This window comes from Numenius arquata, chromosome 2 (genome assembly GCF_964106895.1).
Source record: "Numenius arquata chromosome 2, bNumArq3.hap1.1, whole genome shotgun sequence".
NCBI classification, from domain to species: domain Eukaryota; kingdom Metazoa; phylum Chordata; class Aves; order Charadriiformes; family Scolopacidae; genus Numenius; species Numenius arquata.
The window spans coordinates 108,749,901-108,769,446 of NC_133577.1; the positions used below are offsets into that span (position 1 = coordinate 108,749,901).

At 38.6% G+C, this 19,546-nt stretch overlaps 1 protein-coding gene across 2 annotated transcripts in view; it reads right to left on the bottom strand.

The window, feature by feature from the left end:
* Positions 1-15,349, bottom strand: part of POT1 (protection of telomeres 1) — a 72,793-nt gene extending 57,444 nt beyond the window's left edge. The window contains exons 1-4 of one of the 2 annotated variants that reach the window (XM_074168456.1): positions 15,322-15,349; positions 6,012-6,145; positions 2,320-2,392; positions 748-839 (exon numbers count right to left, since the gene is read on the bottom strand). In XM_074168456.1, the coding sequence (XP_074024557.1) occupies positions 748-839; positions 2,320-2,392; positions 6,012-6,134 (288 nt within the window). In that variant the 5' untranslated portion in view covers positions 6,135-6,145; positions 15,322-15,349. Of the gene's footprint in view, positions 1-747; positions 840-2,319; positions 2,393-6,011; positions 6,146-13,682; positions 13,787-15,321 lie in introns of those variants that run through there. The other variant, XM_074168458.1, reaches the window with a different exon arrangement.
* Between the last annotated feature and the right edge of the window lie 4,197 nt (positions 15,350-19,546).

The following is a 19,546-nucleotide window of genomic DNA, read 5'->3' on the forward strand; positions in this document are numbered from 1 at the left end:
CCCCATCCCTGGAAGTGTTTAAGGCCAGGCTGGATGGGGCTTTGAGCAACCTGCTCTAGTGGGAGGTGTCCCTGCCTATGGCAGGGGGGTTGGAACTCGATGATCTTTAAGGTCCCTTCCAACTCTAACCATTCTATGATGCTATTCTATTCTATGAAAAGCCCGGTCTAAACAAGAAGGCCCAGCACCCTGTCCAGCTGAGTCTTAAATGTGTCCAACGATGGGGAATCCAGCACTTCCCTGGGGAGATTATTCCAGTGGCTGACCGTTCTCATTGTGAAAAATTTTCCTCTTATGTCCGATCTGAATCTCCGCAAGAGTAACTGGTACCCACTACCCTTCATCTTTTCCATGTGACTCCTTGTAAAAAGGCTACATCTTCTTTGTAGCCACCCTTTAAACACTGGAATGGGTGATAAGGGTGCCCTACACCTTCTTTTCTAGCAAATAGCAATTGACATTCAAATTACAAACATAAATCAATGATTTCTGTATCATCCATATTCATGATCCTTTACTTGCTAGGTAAACAGCACTGACAAAAAGAATTGCTTTATTTCAATATTATTCTTAGAAAGAATTTACATAAGCAAATACTCTTTGATTTTTTCTAGCTCATAGTTGTTGATTTGGACTGACTGAATAGACTATTCCTAATTTTGGTGACAGGTATACAAAGACCAGACAAGAAGTCAATATACATCTATGGAAAACAATTCCTAAAATAAGAAAAAAAAAATATTTTACCCCATGGCGTATAACTTTTGCGCAGTCCTCTGCCATTTTTCCATAGATTAAAATATTGATGTTGTTGCTCCGTGAACACCACTTATCCGAATCTAGAGGAAAAAAGCAGAAGTGATTCCAATCACCATACTTTCTCCAAAGCAAAACAGCAATGAGAAGACATTTCCGAGATAAGTTGATCTACAGTTTTACACTTTTCATTCCAATTAATCTAGAAACAGAAAGTCACTTCAAATAGTTATACAACTTCTTTTATGTGCTAACTATATATCAAGCAGAATATTCTTCATGAAAGGACCATTTAAAATGTGAGCACGTTGCACAGTGTACATTGAACAGAAATTACAAAGATTGGCACTTGGACAATTCAGTGTATAGTGTTAGAGAGAAAACATCATTCACATTTGATTTTTTATATTAACACATATCATATTGTAGAAATGTATGAACTGGAGTTATTCTAGGACATACACATACCAATAAAAAGCCTTCCAGGGGGACTGAAGCCGAAATTATGTTGCTATTTTAAAGAGAGTTCTCTACCTTCTACTGTTTCAGAAATAACACTAATGATTTAGATGCGCAAACTTATTTTTTGAGGCTGTGTAGAATGTAAGAAGCTCTCAGCCCTCCTGAACAGCCAGGTGAAATTAGCAAGCCTCAAGGAAGTTTTGTGTCCCTCTTTGGGAACCCTGAAGCCAGCAGGAAAACTGACTCAGGCCCCATCAGTTTCATTCACCTCTGCTAACACCAGTCACAAGCTGTATCACCAGAGAGGGTCTGCACCCCCAGCCTGCTGTTCGGTCACAGCCACAGAATTTGTAAAATCAGGAAGACTCAGAAAGAGCAAGTGTTGATTCTCTAAGCAGTGTAAGGAAGGAGCTGAAAAGGAAATGGAAAGAAATGGAAAGTTCCTTGAATACAACACAGGCTCCTGACAAATGACATCCCTCTCCTTCCTCGTTGGAGGGGATGACGCGATTTGGACTTAAAAGGGACGTAGTATTTTTTTAGTATCGTTTATTACATGGTGAACAATCTAAGTCTTTCAATATGTTAACGTGTCTACTGATATTCAAATACGTGAGTAATCAGGTGGAATTCCATTTTTAACTGCTTAGATTAAACCAGAATGAAATACATATATTTTGCTACTAATAAGCATACTGACCTATATTAAATGTGCACTTACAGATCATATACTATGTATATTATATGTTAACTAGTAAGTGTGCAGTTTCTTAGTCCTTCTTTATTATAAGCAGTTTAAAAATACACTATTAAAGCTGTACATATAGCTAGGGCATTTCCAGGACACGATTTTAAAAGGTTCTGCAACAAGAAGTCTACTGAAATATAAAGACTGTATTGTTTCCATTAACTTACCTGGCATAAGTTTAAAATGATCTATTTTTGCAGAGAATGAATACTTTTAGAGAGCATTTTAAATATAGCATTTTACTGAACACTAGAAAAGCAGGCACTAGTGATGTAATAGCATGATGTAAAAAAAAAAAAAAGTGTCAAGACGTTCAACAAAATAAATTTAAAATGTATACTTAAATGTAGTACCTTGAAGAACAACCTTGAAAAAGTCTGTCCCATCTCCGAGTTTTGTTAATGGGTAGGAAAGAACAACTATTCCCTAAAAAGAAAAAAAAAAAAAAAAAGTGTTCTGATCTAAGACCATAAGTTACTGAAACACTGATAACAGCAGAAGCAACTGTAAGCTAAAAAAATGGTAGAATTGAAGTGACAAGTGAAAATTACCATCTGAATTCTCTAAAAAAAATAATAAAAACTGCTAAAGACAGCACTGAAGAGCAATATCCTTGGGATATAAGAAAGGAAATATTACGTCAGTACTACTTAGATACTACTGACTAGATGATAAGCTTAGACTAAATAATGAAACAGTACCTATGGAATTACCTTTTACTATTTACAATAATAGCACAAAGGCTACAGTTTTAGCTTTTATGCAGCTAAAAAGGTAGAGTGATCAAAATCTTAAAAGATACAGCAGTTTCCCCAAAAATATTGGCAAAAAATTACAACATAAATATCAAAACAAAATCATAGTCAAGACGTAAAAGATGTATATGAAGATAAATAATATTATGTGAAAAATAAAAAACTGTACAGCTGGGAGAACAGTATTGAAAAGTTTTGAAACTGTAGTAACCTAATAATTTGTCAGTAATACAAATGTTCTAAAAGATGCCAAGGTTCTATTAATTACGTAAAAATACTCTCTTTATGGTGAAGTTGAAGTTACAATGAAGCAAAAATTGCAGACCAGCAACTTCAGCGATGTTAACATAACCCTGGAACAAATGTGTTTTGTTAGAATGATGGTATCTCATCAAAAAAGGTTCTCCTTCAACAGCAGCAAAAATGACAGTCAAATGTATCCTTCCACAGTAGGACAAAAGGACAAAACCACAGAAATTGGTTCAAAAAGAAAAATACAAAATTTTCAAAACAGACTCCATAAAGAGTTTAAGAGAACTACACAAATAGCACAGGAAATAAAATAAAACATTTCTTGTAAAGAGACAGTCGGGCAATCTGTCAATAAATGCACAAAAGCAACATTAAGAAGATAGTCAGGTAAATCTTAATGATTTTATAGTAAACATATTCAGTGGGAAGCTTGATTTAAAAGTTAGTAAACACTTTTTAAACCAAATGAGGATAGAATACACAGCAGTGAATTGTTACTGTAGAAGCTTTTCAGAGAAAAATTAGTCCTACGTGTTAACTGAAGAATCCAAATCAAACTCAACAATTTGTTTCACTTATAAAGAAATATTGACTCCACAAATCATCCTTTTCCAATCCAAAGTATATTTTAATTTGATTACACTAAAAAAATATCCACATTGAATTAGTTTTAACATGTACCATATTGCTTTATTGCTTTCGAGACAGTGGTAATCCTTGATTTAAGACCAAAATGAAGGTCAAAAATCTATGACCATATGTTTTTAACAGGTATCAATGTTTCTGACCATTTTTACTTTTTATTTTTCCTTGTACATCCCAGTAACTTCCAATGAGTTTTCAAATCTGGGACCATCACTATAGTAGTCTGCACCCCCCACTTTCACTTTTATCTCGAACACCTATGCTCTAGTTGTCTTCTTCAGCAGAAATACTACCAACTGCTTTCTCAACATGCCTGAAACTCTTGGGCACCAAACTTAAACAAAACCTACCTTAGTAAAACCTGCTCAAATTCACTCTTCCCCCGCAAATCCTGCACTGCTTATTGAGCCCATAGACAAACTTCTTCCAAAACGCTCCCCATTCCACATGCCACTAGACTCAGTCTTAAACTGACTATGTGCAGTTCCTCTGCTGTATGTGTCTCCTTCCTTGCCACAGCCTTGTTCCTCAGACTGGTCCAACCGCTGATTTGGCAGCTGATTTTCAGCTTTGGTTCAGCTTTGCCACAGCAAAATCCCAAGGATGATGAATTAATGGCAGAAAGCATTAGGTTCAGTTAATGGACACCATGACTGAGGATGTATGGACATTGCTTGTGCTGTGTTCCCACAAATTTAAATTAAAATCTGTATTGTCCAGAGGGATGCCAGAAAGCCAAAAAGCTTCTGAAGAATGAAAAGACTGAGGCACACAAGCCAGACAGAAGCAACCTGGATGTTTTCTGTTGCTTTTTCTTCAGAACACTCTTCATAAAAATCATCCTCTCCCCTTCCTCCCTCCTCAAAGCAGGACCTGATCCCTATTTTGGCACGTCTCGAGTGACAGTGTATTGTGCCACCACTAAGATAACTAACATCAGTGCATTCTAAGGTTTGCTTCAAGCTCAGCCTGCAGAACCAGATTTTCCTACGTATTTAATGGTGTGTTAGCACCAGCTTTATCAGCTCTCCAGTTGCACTGGTTTTATGCCAAGCTGTTCTAGTCACCTACTAATCCATGTCGGCAGCAGCATGAAGTTCTCTTAACATAAGGCAGAAGTCTGAGAAACAGCCTCTATACACTTTCTCTTTCAGCAATCAGCTATAACACTGCATGTACGCTTTAAATCAGTCTGGTAATAATTGTTCTGCTTTTCTAATGGAAACATTTCTTTTGGCAGAAACATTTTCTAATTTATAACCTGTTTTTATCTGCTTCATATTTCCGTTGTGAACAAGAATTCCTGTTCTTCCATGTCAGAGGCGCTTCTGGACATAGCTCTTAAAAGCAGGAAAGCCTATATGTCCTGCAGGTGAACGGGGCCAGAAAACTACACCCTGAGGAAAAAAAAAAACTGTTTACTCAAAGCACTGGTTATTGATGTTTCCGTTTGTTCCTTTACAAGGCCTAAGGGAGACTGGATCATTCTCAGTCAAATCACCTTCTATCACACTACTACTGCCTGCTTCCAAAAGGGCAGTTTGCTCCTTTGCTTTACTAATTCCACTACTCCTGGCATCTCTTTGACACCATAATGAACCAGTCCAGAGACCGAAAGCAGAAGAAAACTACCCTCTCTCCATCAGTATGGATAGTCTTCTGCCAGTTTATTTCTCATTACTGGATTCCACCACAGGGTCAGATAAGCGCTAGAGTTGGAACTGGGAATATAGAGCTGGGGAAGCAAAAATGGGTTTTGGATACAGAAAATCATTAGGCCAGTTCAGCTCATATTTTTCATTTTTTTTTGTTTCATTTTTTAAGGATTCAAGCCACCTAAGGTCTTCTACACAATTATCTTGCCGTGGTTTTTTTTTTTATTATTATTTTGGTAACAGACTGAAGGTAAGCCTGAGACGATGTTGATTTCCTGCCACTTAAGTGTCAGGGCTGATTAAAAGGATTTTCAGAACCATTCACAAAAAAGTTTAACAGGTTAAAAAAGAAAACCCTCAAGAATTGATACTGCATTTTAAAGAATATACTTGCTTTAGGGATGAAAAAATATTTCTATATTTCACTAGTACACTAGGACTGTACTTACAATCTGAAATATATTTGGGACTACGGCAAAATACAAATGCACACTTGGTAATGATAAGAAACTTAATTGTATCTTGATGCAGCTAGTTACTAGAGTCCTCTTTTTGTAAAACTGGATATTGCATTGCATTGCTTTGCACAAGAAAGGAAAACTGCTTTAGAAGTCATTACTCCGAAATCCGGTATTTAGCAGGATGGTGGTGCTTATTACTATTTTTTTTTACAAACAAAATACCACTTAACCAGGACCAATTTCAAAGTAAGCCAAAATTCTTTTATTAGTAAGTTACCTGAAAATATTTGTTGGTATGATCTAAGCCTTCTTGCAGGTGTTTCAAATCCTCCTTCTGCAAATGGCTTGGTAGTGGAATCTCTGATTTTCCTTTAATGACCTTCAGCAATTGAACAGGCATAGCTGCTTTATCTAAACAAAAATGATAAATACACACCTGAAGCTACTCATCTTGTTCAAATAAAGCGTTACCAGAAGTTGCAATTTACTCAGAATGGGAGTACTTATCTATTTCATAATAATAAAGTTTAATAATGCAAGACTAAAAATTTTCAGAGGGACTGGCCTCATCTCTTAGTACCATGAATAGCAGGAAGACAGAAAGTAACATTTCCTTGGCAATAGACAGCAATCCATATTTTGCAAACATTCCAAAACACTGCAAATGGCAACAAAATATTACTTTATATATGAATGCAAAGGGTAATGCAAACAATGTCAATATTTTTTGTAGAGAAATGCACATTGAAAACCCGAGACTTTTAATGACAGGTCACGGATAAAGAGTCTCTCTCTATATTCAGCTGTTTCCCTCTAAAACAATTTGGCTGCATCAAACTACAACGTCAGTCATTCTAACTTATAATGAACAAAAAAGGCTTATGTACAGATTAAAAATTTTTGATTGATGTATCGAGTAAAGAAAAAATAATAAAGAAAATAAAATGGGCATCTACAAATGCTAAACACAAAAAAAGGTAAGAAATGTATGACTTGTCTAAGGTTTGTTCTCACTGTGCTAAAAGTTAATGAAATAAATTCTTGGTAACATCACTTATAATAATGAGAATTGAGGAGAGGAGGATTAGTCTATTACAGTAAAGTTACACATATGAGAAATGTAAGAAAATGATCTAGCAATGAGTAGTTACTCCTATATTTTCTCATTGCATGGTCATTTCACTCTTCTCGGGGTATCTCTGGGTTTTTGCTGTACAATTTTTATTTAAAGCGGGTATCTACAGAAAAGTCACAGAATTATCAATCTTCTGTTTTCATTAAGTTTTAAGAAACTAAGGAAAAAATACTTTCTATTTTCTGAAAACCTAGCTGGCAGTATTATAGCCACAGTCCTAATTTCAAACAGAGTTTTAGCAATGCTTATACGGCAGTGAACAATAACAACAACAACAAAGTGTTTCCTATACTTTAGGGTGGACAAAAAAACTTGGTATTCTACTAAATAAAAGTTAAAGTACGTTTTCATTTCAGTTAGAAAGTGCTTTTTCAATACTAGACAGACCGAAATCTTACAAAACATTCACTTACAATTAAATGCAACTGGAAAGCCATTGCCAAATGGAAAGACGACTAGATCATAAGTTATAAATGTAACTCAATGCATACAGGTGCAGACACTCCGTAATATTATGGACATTCTTTAAAAAAATGCCAGGTTCTTCAGAAAATCAAAATTCCACCTTACTATCACTCCAGTATGCAAAGATACCCGATTCTATGATTCACTTACTGCTCATGACTATTTCTGCAGTTCTGAATGACTTCACCCTTCCTCCTTCCCCATTTTCCCAGAAATTCCCCAGCACTGTTATTCTTGACTAATAGATAATACCAAGAATTCACATTCACTAATAAGAATTCTATAAAATAAAATACTTTTGTTCAAGTGTATCTCAGTAAAAATGACTATAAGCAGGATGAGTGGATTTTTTCTCCCAGCTTCCAATTTACATGCTTTTCTCTTGTTGCTTGTCCCAGACTGCAGCTCCTAGTTTGTCATATATAGAAGCAAGTGAAAAGTTGTCCATAATATACATTAATTTTAAACCTACAATTCTTAGAAGACCTTCCACTAGCAATATCAGCTTTTTTGCTTAACATTGAAGAGTTAAAAAAGCAGTAATGGCAAATCAACCTCCGGTTTCTTAAGCTATTATATCCAGGCAACGAGTATGCACTTAAAAGCAAAATACATGCTAGCAAGCCTGATAAATATCATATCTCAAATAAGAAAAATATTAGTGCCTGACTTGAAGGTCTTATTTCAAATTGTAGCTTAGACTTTGAAAACCAGTCCTCATCTACTCCAAAATACTAAGCAGCCCCAAGAACTCAGGAGACTCAGTAGCAGGAGAATAACAAGGCCACACCGCCGAGCATCTTCCCTGCTTACAATATATATTCCCCTACTTTATAGCCTAAGTCAACAAGCAACTTGCTTCTCTGTAACTTCCTCCCCAGTGTGCATGAAATAGGGAGGCCTGATTCAGAAGACACAGAGACTCCGGGAGGCACCGTTACTCAAAACGCCATGCAGTTTGCGCAACTGACATAGCTTACCAAATACCAATGAATAAATTTAAGAACTTGACTGCTAAGAAGAGACAACTCAAAAAGTTTATTACCTGAGATACAAGCAGAAATTATATAGGGGTAGGTAACTGGACACAAATTAGTTACAGTTACAAATTACCAACTTTCACCTCAGTAACGATCTGCGTACAATGTTAACCTGTCCCAACTGGAAAGCAGAACAGGTTGGCTTACACCTCAAACAAACAAATGACAAATTTAACCCTAATTACTTAAGCTTTCGTGTCTTTTGCCTCATAGAGAATTTTGCTTTTCTGAAAGAAACCCAGAAGACACAAACAATGAAGATCAACTACCTGGCCATGGACAGCAGGGTAAAATGGTAACAAAATCTCACTCTTTTACTGGGGTAAAACTGAAGTATTATCAAATGTCAGTTACCTGATATTAAACAGCAGATACTAAATCCTTACAAGGGTTCACAAATCTCTAATTGGAATCTCGATACCCTTCTTCTCCATAACACCTGATGGCCAAAGAGCTAGAATGACATAATAACATCCACAAAACTCACCAGTAATGGTGTTGACCAATTTAGGTTTCAATGCTGGCGCTTTTTTTTTTTTTTTGAGGGGGGGGATGGGGGGGAGAAACAGCACATTAATCAAGAGTCAACATGCATAAGACATTTTTCTGTCCTGCTGTAACCTCACCAATGAGCTCTAGGAAGCACTGGACAAGAATTCTACCTTCTCACTGTCTGTGCTACTGTGCTGACTTGACCCTGGCCAGCACATAGGCACCACCCTCCAGCTGAAATACTGGTGTTTTATCAACACCATGCGTGCTGCTACGAAAACAGTTCACTCCATCCCAGACAGACCCAATATATATCTCTAAAAGGTATCCAATAGGATTCAGTGAAACCCCATGGAAAGGATGTGTACTGGAGCAGTTTGTGAGGAACTGCAGCCCATGGGAAGAATCCACGCTGGAGAAGTTCATGAAGGACTGTCTCTCGTGGGTGGCACACCACGCTGGAGCACGGGAAGAGCATGAGGAAGAAGGAGTGGCAGAGATGAAGCGTTATGAACTGACCACAACCCCCATTCTATGTCCCCCTTGTGCTACTCAGGGGAGGAGCTAGAGAAGTCAGGAGCGAAGCTGAGCCCAGGAAGAAGGGAGGGGTAGGAGAAAGGTGGTTTTAGATTTGTTCTTATTTCTCATTATCCTACTCTGATTTGATCAGCAATAAATTAAATTCATTTCCCCAAGCTTGAGTCTCTTTTGCCTGGGATGGTGATCGATGAGTGATCTCCCTATCTTGACCCACGAGCTTTCAGTTGTATTTTTCCTCCCTGACCTGTCAAGGAGGTGAAGTGACAGAGCAGCTTGGTGGGCACCCAGGGGCAAGCCAAGGACAACCCACCCCAGGCCCAGCTGGGAGGTAAAACAACAGACAGGTTTCAATTTCTACTTGAGCTGAAGGAGAGGAAAAAGCCTGGTGCAGAAATGCAGATGCTGTTCTATTTCTGTTGACTCCTTTAATGAAGTATTAGGAATTAGAATTTCTATAAAATATCACTAACTGATGCTAAAAATTATGCCTTTATCTGTACATTTTCAACATGAACCAGGACAGCATTGTCATTAGCTTACTAGGATTTCAAGCCTCTACTGAAAAGAGCAACTAGAAGTCTTAAAGAGCTTTTCAGTTGAAAGTATCTACTTCACACTATATTCTAGCAGGCTGAGAAGCCGATCTATTCCACCTAGAAACAGTCAACTTCAAAGTTAATCAGCAATATTGATCTTCATCCAGCAGCAACATAATGAGCTAGGGAGATATACAACATAATGGATTAACACTTTTTCTTTTTCTTTTTATATATTTCTCTCTGTTACGGCACTTGAGCAATTAATTAGACTTTTCTGTGGGATTTTTTTCCCCCACAAAGATGTCTAACAACAAGATGCAGTTTGTTACAATTCAAACACCATTGTTAAAACAAAACAAAGAAACGAACTGAGGTTTAAAAACTCATCTCTCTCTCATAATTATCCTCAAATTCTGCAACTCCCTTGCTTTCATTTAAAAAGAGCTTTTGCTATTTATTTCAATGAGACAAATATTCTACATGTGCCTTCAAGGTTACAAGGAACATTTCTAAAAGGGAGCCATATGTAAGCTGATACAGTGGGACCTGCCCATATTATTTACTTATTGCATATTCCTACAATCTTGGACATTTATGTAAATAACATTCAAGTAGAAAACAAGTTGTTGTTTTTTTTTTTTTTTTTCAGATCTTAAACTTCTGTACATATAAAACAAAGGTCGTGTATTTTAACTGCTAACCACTAAAGCTCCCAGATTCTTGTTCTCTGCAATAAAAAAACCAAAGACGTGAGTATCCAGCTCTAAGAGCTATACAAGTAAATTTTCAAAAACAAACTGATCCAGCACTGGTTTCCCAAATCTACATGAAGGTATCTTTAGTGCCACCCTTGGAGCTCACAGCTCTCCTGAACAGCAACTAAGTGAAAATAAGTCTGTCAAGCATCTTTGTTGTTCTCAAAAGGCTGACTGCCTAACATTGACAAGAATCATTCCAACTTGAGTCTGCTGCTCAAGAAGTCTGTAAGTGGCACAAACAGAGCTATTCATAAAGATGGGTGGTTAAAAAAAAAAAAAATCTGCAAGAAAAGCAGACAGCATCGTAAGCCAGTCCTGGAACAGGAGGGACGTGCAACACACACACAGTAGAAGTAAGGAGACAGTGAACTACAAACATGTTTTGCCTTCCAGTCACTGAAACTGACAGAAACATGGAGAGAGCACGACCAAAAAAACTTAGTAATTTTAACAAGCAAAGAATTACATGACAGGATGTACACTGTATGAGAACCCAGAAATAACACCCTGAAAAAGCGATATATATCACTTGCTTAAGCAAGTGAAATATAACACTGAGGATGGCTACAGGCTGAACTTTTATGTGCTGCTCTGCCTTATCCTTGATTTTCTACCTACTAATTTTCTAGACCTTAAATTTCTGACAGTGGAATCATCTACTTCAACACACTAGTTCTGTCTTAATTGTATATGGAACATTAATATGTATTTCAAAAGCATAAAACCTACCATAACTCACAGTGCACCAGAAAACAATTGCCTGGTCGAAATGGCTTTGAGCAAGGGTAATTGTTCAACAGAAATCAGCAGTAATTTTAGAATATTTTCTTTCTTCTGCAGTGAGGACATTATTCCATCAAAATACTGCAGTCACAGAATGCCTCTATCTTTAAGTCCAGAAGCGGGAGAAAAATTCCTATAATATATCTGAGGGACTTCACCCCATCCTTCTCACTAGAACCTTGAGAGAGCTTGAGAATTAGGCAGCTAGGTATGGTATGGAGTGCATGCTGAAGAAACAAGCAAAGCTTTCAGGCTCACAGTCTTTTCATCAGTTAACACAGAAAGCAAAATAATCAGCATTCCCTTTTACGTGCAGCACACCCCAGATACAAGCTCTGATAGCCTGGTAACTTCAGTGTTCAAGACAAAGTATACACCCAAAAAGCTTATGCACTTACAGAATCAGACAGTGACTCTACCATAGGTTTAAAGACTGTAATTTTTGAGCTTTGCACTGCAAAATCGTGCGGTAGGAAGAACCTGACCATTTAAGTCTTTTTGTGAAAGCATTACACATTCTTTCTCTAGGCTTTTTTAAGTTTCATTATAATTAAAAGAAATAAATCTTAAATTATGTTTGGAAAAGCACCAGAATTTAAACTCTCAGATTAGTTATATCTCCTTTCAGTGCACACTGAAAAACATTAAGAAACCACAAGCTGCAGTTGCAAGTGAAGTTAACACCACACAGCCACAAAAAATACAGAACTGTTGACATGAACACTAGCGCAACATGACTGAAAGACAGGAATAAAAGAAAAATAAGCCACATAGGAAAGGCAAATTTGTTCTTATCATGAAGACAATTCATCATTGTTTCTCCCCTTCCTCTGTGCTTCTCTAAACAACATGAAATAGCCAAATTTTCTATGAATTAATGTAGAAAAGCAGTACAAAGTTTCCAAAAGATTTCAGTACAAAAAGCTGTAGGTACCAAGCTTAGTATACAAAAATGTTGTCATACACTGCCAATGTCAAACTAAAGGTACCAACATGCCTTATAGTAATCTAAAGCACCAGGGAACATTCTAGCAGTGTAAAACATCTTATTAGCCATGACAGACGGATCAAGTCGACCTCCTGACAGAAGCAGGAATAACTCCGTGCATATTCTGAACATACAAGTTGCTGAGTTCTTTTGAACAAGAAAAATCTCTAGGATTCAGTGAAGATCAACTGAACTTTCACAGATGACAAAAAATCAGAAGAAAACTCATTTCACCAGTAATGGAATGATGTCTCATAGACCTTATATATTTGAGGACACGAGGAACAAGTAATACAAGGAAAATAGAGTAATGATAGTCAGAGTTAAGCCCTCAGGCTTTTTTCCTCCCAGAACAAGAGAAACAAGCATTTTCTGGAAGAGGACAGAGATAACAGAGCAAGACTTTTCCCCATTGTCTTTATTTGATGAATAAGCCCATCGTATTTGTCTTCCATGTCTAGTTCTCTAAACTATTACAATTCTGCTATTTCCTTCAGTAAAAATTCAAGACATGCTTAAAAGAAGATAAAAAAAATAAAAAAATATAATCAAACTGAGCCCCTAATAGCACCCTTAATTATAAGATGTAAGACAAGCTTCACCACTTTTAGTTCATATTGCCAAACATTTAGAATATAGATGAAATATCATAGACAACTCCATTGTAAAAACTGCAAGCCCTTAATCCTAAAAAAAAAAAAAAAAGACTGAAAAATAAACATATTAATATTGACTCCAGAATTAACTTCATGGAGGAGGAATTCTAAGTTGGATTTGTTCTGCTGTTACAGTTTATCATCATAGCACATCAATCCAGTGCGCAGGATAGCAGGTAATCAACACCTCTTAGCCTGGATTACTCAGATCCACCCAACATCTGATCTTTTGCTCAAACCATAGATACACACTACTGGGTCCTGATTCTAGCTGTCACTACAACAAGTGGACTATCCCTCTGTAGCCTACTCTAAAACACAACTTTTCTTCAATAACTAACGACAAACTAGCTTTGGAGCAGAAAAGGAAAGAAAGCACAAGATGTGAGAGGTAAACTGGAAAGATTACTCCCTTCTCTACAACCAAGAAATACTTTAGGGATACATGAAATTCACATAAAGGGAATTAAAGTCATTTGGGGAAAAGGAATTCATAGCAGTCAGAAGCATGAGGAGATTCCTTATCTAAGCAGATGCTACTTGCAGAGAGACATGTATACTCATTCTCCAAATCGGAGAATAAAACACATGATTGTGTGGACCTCTGGAGGAAACCACACCAAAGTTTTCATGAAGAGTGAAGAAAGAGTCAAGAGCACCAGCGTCTTATTGATGTGGTCAGTCAAAATGGTAGATTTCTGATGCCCCTGTAAACATAAATACTAGTCGGTGCAACATTTGGGCTAACTGTGCAAAAGTTAAGGTGATTATTAAATAGGTAATGCCTCATTTTATATATGTGCATATATGTAGACACAGACATACACTATATAGTTTCTGTGAAATTTTCTCTTTAAAATGAACATTTACACCATTGAACAAAACAGACTGTGCAGAACTAGCATAAACTCAACCTGCAAACAGTCTCAAGAAAAACTTTTGTTAAACAGCAGTGTTAATGAAATCAAGAGGACCATTCACGAAGGACAGAGTCTGTAGTTTGGAATTTCCGTAACAATCTGATCTTGTAACTTGTGATTTCCTTGACAATTATCAGGAGAAAAAAACATGTCAGCTAACTAAAACAGAAGGAAAAAGCAAGTCAGCAGTGTGACACATCTTATTTTCTTAGTTGCAAGGCTTCATCTTGCTGCTGCTACAGATCATCAGGCACTTATCTTCTGGAAATAAGTCTTAGGCCATTCCTACTCTTAATAACATGTCTGCTACTTACTTTCAGGAGAATGCAACTAGAATACTCAAAAAAAAAAAAAACAACCCCAAACAAAATACCCTTTATTAATTTCAGATTAAAATTTACTAATCTGATATTGTGCAGAAAAGGTCACAATCAAATGTTACCTGAGGAAAACGGATTCTTACACTGCCATTTATCTCAACAGTATTCTAGCTCTAGCAAAGAGGCCGCCCATTGCCGAACAGACCTCAGGAAGACAGGGCTAGAAAATAGATCCTTTCAGGATGCGACTGGTAATCACTTCACAGAGTCAATCCAGCAATCCCAAATTCTTTAAAACCAAGAGCTTAGGTGTATCAGCACAGAGCAAAAATTTGTTTTCAGTACAGTGTCTACAAAGAAAAGAAGGGGAAAGAAAGAAAGAAGGGGGAAGAAAGAAAGAAGGGGGAAGAAAGAAAGAAGGGGAAAGAAAGAAAGAAGGGGAAAGAAAGAAAGAAGGGGAAAGAAAGAAGGGGAAAGAAAGAAGGGGAAAGAAAGAAGGGGAAAGAAAGAAGGGGAAAGAAAGAAGGGGAAAGAAAGAAGGGGAAAGAAAGAAGGGGAAAGAAAGAAGGGGAAAGAAAGAAGGGGAAAGAAAGAAGGGGAAAGAATTTCTAATCCGTCAAGCACTGTGTTCGTCAAAGCGGGGACATAGCAGAGACCCTGTGCAGGGTACCTCAGGGAGGGACAGTAACTGCAGGTCTCACAGCGGAAAGCAAAGCCTAGCAAAGCGCCAGGGCGGCACAAGGCAACGGCATGGGCTCTGCCCCGCCGGGTCGGCGGCCCAGCAGCTAGATCGCGGCGGCGGGGTCTCTGGCCTACAACAGACCCCTCTCCCACAGCCGACCCTCCCGCCCGCTCCCCTCAGCCCTGCGGAAGTGGCAAGGCACCCCGCCACGCCTTTGCTGCTGCACAGCAGCCGCACGGCCAGTGTAGCGGAGGGCAACCCGCCGGTACCTGTCTCCCAGCGCCGCCAACCCCACTTCCGCCCGCACCGAGCATGCCCGGGCGGGCCGCGCATGCGCACCGGCGGCGGCGGCAGCCACCCTGCCCGTTGGCCCGCCAGGGGGCGGAGCGAGCATGCGGTGTGGGGAGGCGGGAAGGCACCGCCCTCAGCGCGGGCGGGCGTGGAGAGGGGCGGGAGCGGGCAGGGCTGGCGGAGGGGACGGTGGCAGCAGAGGGAAAAGAGCGGGGAGTGAAGTGTTTCTTCGGCCGCGACCCGTCGGCTCGGTCCTGTGCCCCGCGGTGGGGCGGTGAGGCCCGCCAGCAGCCATGTCGGTGCAGATCCGCTGTGCCGGCCTTACGCCACCTCTGTTCTTCTCTATCACCTACAGAGTGATACCACTTGCAGAGGGATAAAAAGTATGGTGAAGAAAACCCGCTGCTTTCTGCTGGTGGTGGTTAAATGGCAGGAGGCATCAGGCGAGGCTTTGAAATGCAGTGTCCGTTGTCAGAGACGCAGGGTCCCTCAGGCTCGCTGATGTTTGGGTGCTGCAGGTTCACACATGCCAAGATCCCATTTGTGTGGATTGCCAATTCAAATTTGCAGCGTACATGGCTCAACATGCAACACCAAGGCTTCTTTAGAGGCTTGGGCTTTCTCTCTCCTGTACCCCAGAGATACGTTTTCTGGCAGCTTGCGCTAGCTCTCTCCCCTTTCTCATCTCTGCCATCCTGGATATCTGGGATGGCTTTCCTTTTCTCGTTTCTCATCACTTAGTGACTCTAAAATAAAGTCCCACTAGAACCATTTTTTCCTTTCTTTACCTTTAAATCTTTTCCTTCACAGCCCTCCCTCTGTTTTGGAACTGTTATAGTTAAGTCTCTGAAATGTTTTAGTTAATGCTTTGAATTCAAATTCAATTGAAAAATTGGAACTTAAATCCATCCATGTTCAGGTAGTCTGGAGAGGAATTCACTGACGTTTATGCTTTGTAGTCGTTTTCGTTGTTGACAATCTTTTCTGGAACAGGTTTCTTTCCTTTGATCATCGCTGTTTTCAATAAATTTTAATCCTGTACCTTCCATTGGACATTTATGCCTTTTTATAAGCAAAAACATGACTAAGGCCTTGTTATACAGGCACGATAAAAATAGCCCTCAGTCAGAGCTAAGATGGGGCTGCGAATTTGAGCGCACCTGGTTACCTGGAGGACTAGCGATCTGGCCATCTGAAGAGCCAGTACATCAGAGTAGATGACAGACTGAGAAGGTGAGTGTCACTTGCCCGCATCCTTTCTTTCCATCAAAAAGTTTGGAGAAATCAACCGTATTTTCAAACTATTAAGTTCTTTCAAGTGACCATTTCTGGTGGAATATTGTAAGTCCTCTCTTATGACCTCTGCTTTTAAATCTACACTTTGAAAACAGCAGCTTTGGTCACAATTAAAAAATTATTGGAAAAAAAAAAGAAGTTGATAAAGCGGTGAATGATACAATCAGGAACAAAACATTTTTAGAGCCTCTTTTTAATGAGTCAGAAACACTGGAAAAATCGAAAGAGTGCAAAGTGAGGGAATTCTGCTTTAATCCACTGATGCACTTCTCTTTTCTGTTGTGTTTCTTTTTTTCATGTCTGTAAAAGATCTGCTTAGCAATTGTAATTATGTTGAAATGAAATCATGGAAAGCTTATACATTATAGATGAATTAAATTAAAATAATTTGGTAACGGCAAGTTGCACTCCTGAGTAATTTGAACGGTGACTTGATCATCTCATCTTACTTCTCTCATCTTTGCTGCTTCTGTTTCCAGCTACCTTTTCTAAATTTACTATTAAATTCTTTTATAAAGTCGACTCAAACCTACAGGAATTTGAGTTTTGTACATGCTGTCCTGTATATAATCAAAAGAGAGAAATAAAGAAGTTGTATATAAGCAGAATTTTGGTAAATAAGATAGATCCCGGTTTTTTGTGTTGACAGAACAGTTGTTGGGTCCGCCATAAGTTTAGCCTGAAACATGGTTTTCTTTAATTTCTAATACTGTTTTTTTTTTAATGATAGTCATCTTCCTCTTCAATTATTCATTTCTCTTCAAGCAATTATGCAGTTTCTGCCAGTAGGATATTACAATCAGTATGAGAAGTTAGATGGACAATATTTTGAATTACATTGCATCAGAAGGTGATGTTTAATGTTCCAGTAGGTATGTACTGTATGTTCTCATGCTGCTTGCAGTAATCTTGAAATGTGCTGCAATTTACAGGTGGTTTAACCCCAGCTGGCAACTAGGACCACGCAGCCACTCGACACTTCTCCCAGTCCTCTGGGAATCAGAAAAAACTCATGGGTTGAGATAAAGATGGTTTAATAAGTAAAGGAAAAGCTGCACACACAAGCAAAAGCAAAACAAGCAATCCATTCACTGTTCCCATGGGCAGGCAGGAATTCAGCCATCTCCAGGACAGCAGGGCTCCATCACCATAATGGTTACTTGGGAAGACAAACACCATAACACCGAACATCCCCCCGTTCCTTCTTCTTCCCCAGCATTATACACTGAGCATGACATCGCATGGCATGGAATGTCCCTTTGGTCAGTTGGGGTCAGCTGTCCCAGCTGTGTTCCCTCCCAACTTTTTGTGCCCCCCTCAGCCTACTTGCTGGTGGGGTGGTGTGAGGAGCAGGGAAGGCCGTAGGAGCTTAGCAACAGCCAAAAAACACCAGTCTGCCACCAACACCATTCTCATCCCAAATCCAAAACACAGCACTAACCCAGCTGCCAGCAAAGAAGTCAGCCCCATCCCAGCAGAAACCATGACAGTATCATAGTAGAAAATAATACCTCTGCAGAGGGGCAAAAAAAAACCCACCACAAAACCACCAAAACCCACAATTTTGATCTTGACATTGGTGTGCTGTGTGACTTTCAATAAATAATGTTTAAAGCTTTCACTATTAATGAAAGTTCGTAGATAAATAACAACATGGTAGCCTTATTTCTTGAACTTGTGTTCTGAAACAGGAGGTTGCAAAGAGGATCCACAGGTAATTGATGCCCGTGCTCCTCAACAGTTTAGGAATCCTTGAAAGTCACGAATACAGCTGAAATTCTGATCCCACTGAAAGTAATGAAAACTTTCCATTCACTTCAGCAAGACCAAAACTTCCCCCTGTACATCGAAAATATATATGCAACATAAGACATTGAAACAAAGCTTTCAGAAATAGAAGCCTTGTACATTAAATCACCACCTAGTCACGGGAGCTCCCAAAGACTTGTCTTAATGAGGCAGGAAATTAAATATGTGTTTGGGAAACTAGCCTCAAGCTCATGGTTTTTTTTTCAAATTTTTTGAGCCCCATTTGGAAATACCAGGCAAGATTTTCCACTGTGTTTTGAAAAACACTCATTGCGATGGCAGTCAAGTCTATAAGCAATATTGAAAATTCTATCTGTTCAACCTTATTTGCCTCCAGTGTCTTAGTAAACAATAGCAAGAGACTTGTCCTGTAGGAATACAGACTATCTCCGCTAGCAGCTGCCTTGGTATAATGTTTTCTAAGTTCAGCGTGAGACATTTCATAGGCTGCTGTTATGATGTTGAATGTGAAGTATATACTCAGATAATAATGCAGCTCTCAAAAAGGATCAGCTTTCATTTCATTTGGCAGCTCTTGTAAAACTATTTCCAAATACCCCACAGCTGAAGGCAGCCCTTTTCTACTCCTTTAATTTCGCTTTGATGACAGCACTTGATTTTTTAGTAGATTTTTATGGATACAGGCCAAGTTCAGTCAGTTATGGGGCAGAGATCATTTGCAATACATCTGAAATGATGTGTTGCTTGTTAGAGTTGATAGGCTAATAGAAGTTAAAAATCCAGATTTATTAAAATTACTGAAATGATTACAGTATAAATGTTTAATAATTTCTAGATGATTTCCAAGAATGCATTTTGGCTAATTGCATCTTTATAAACATAGTTCATGTGCAATGAATCAATAAGAAATCATATGATTACAGCTTGCTTCTCACTACCAAGTGCTATGCCTAAATGATTTTCCTCCTGTAAAGGACAGTCAGATCCATGAGGTTTTGTTGTCACTGCTGGCAATCCTGAAATGCAGAGGCCAGAATTAGAGTCTTTTGAAATAAATATATATGAAGTATCAAAATAAGTAATTCTTTGTTATTTGTATTATATTAGTGTTCGATGTAATTGAAGCTCACTTACATG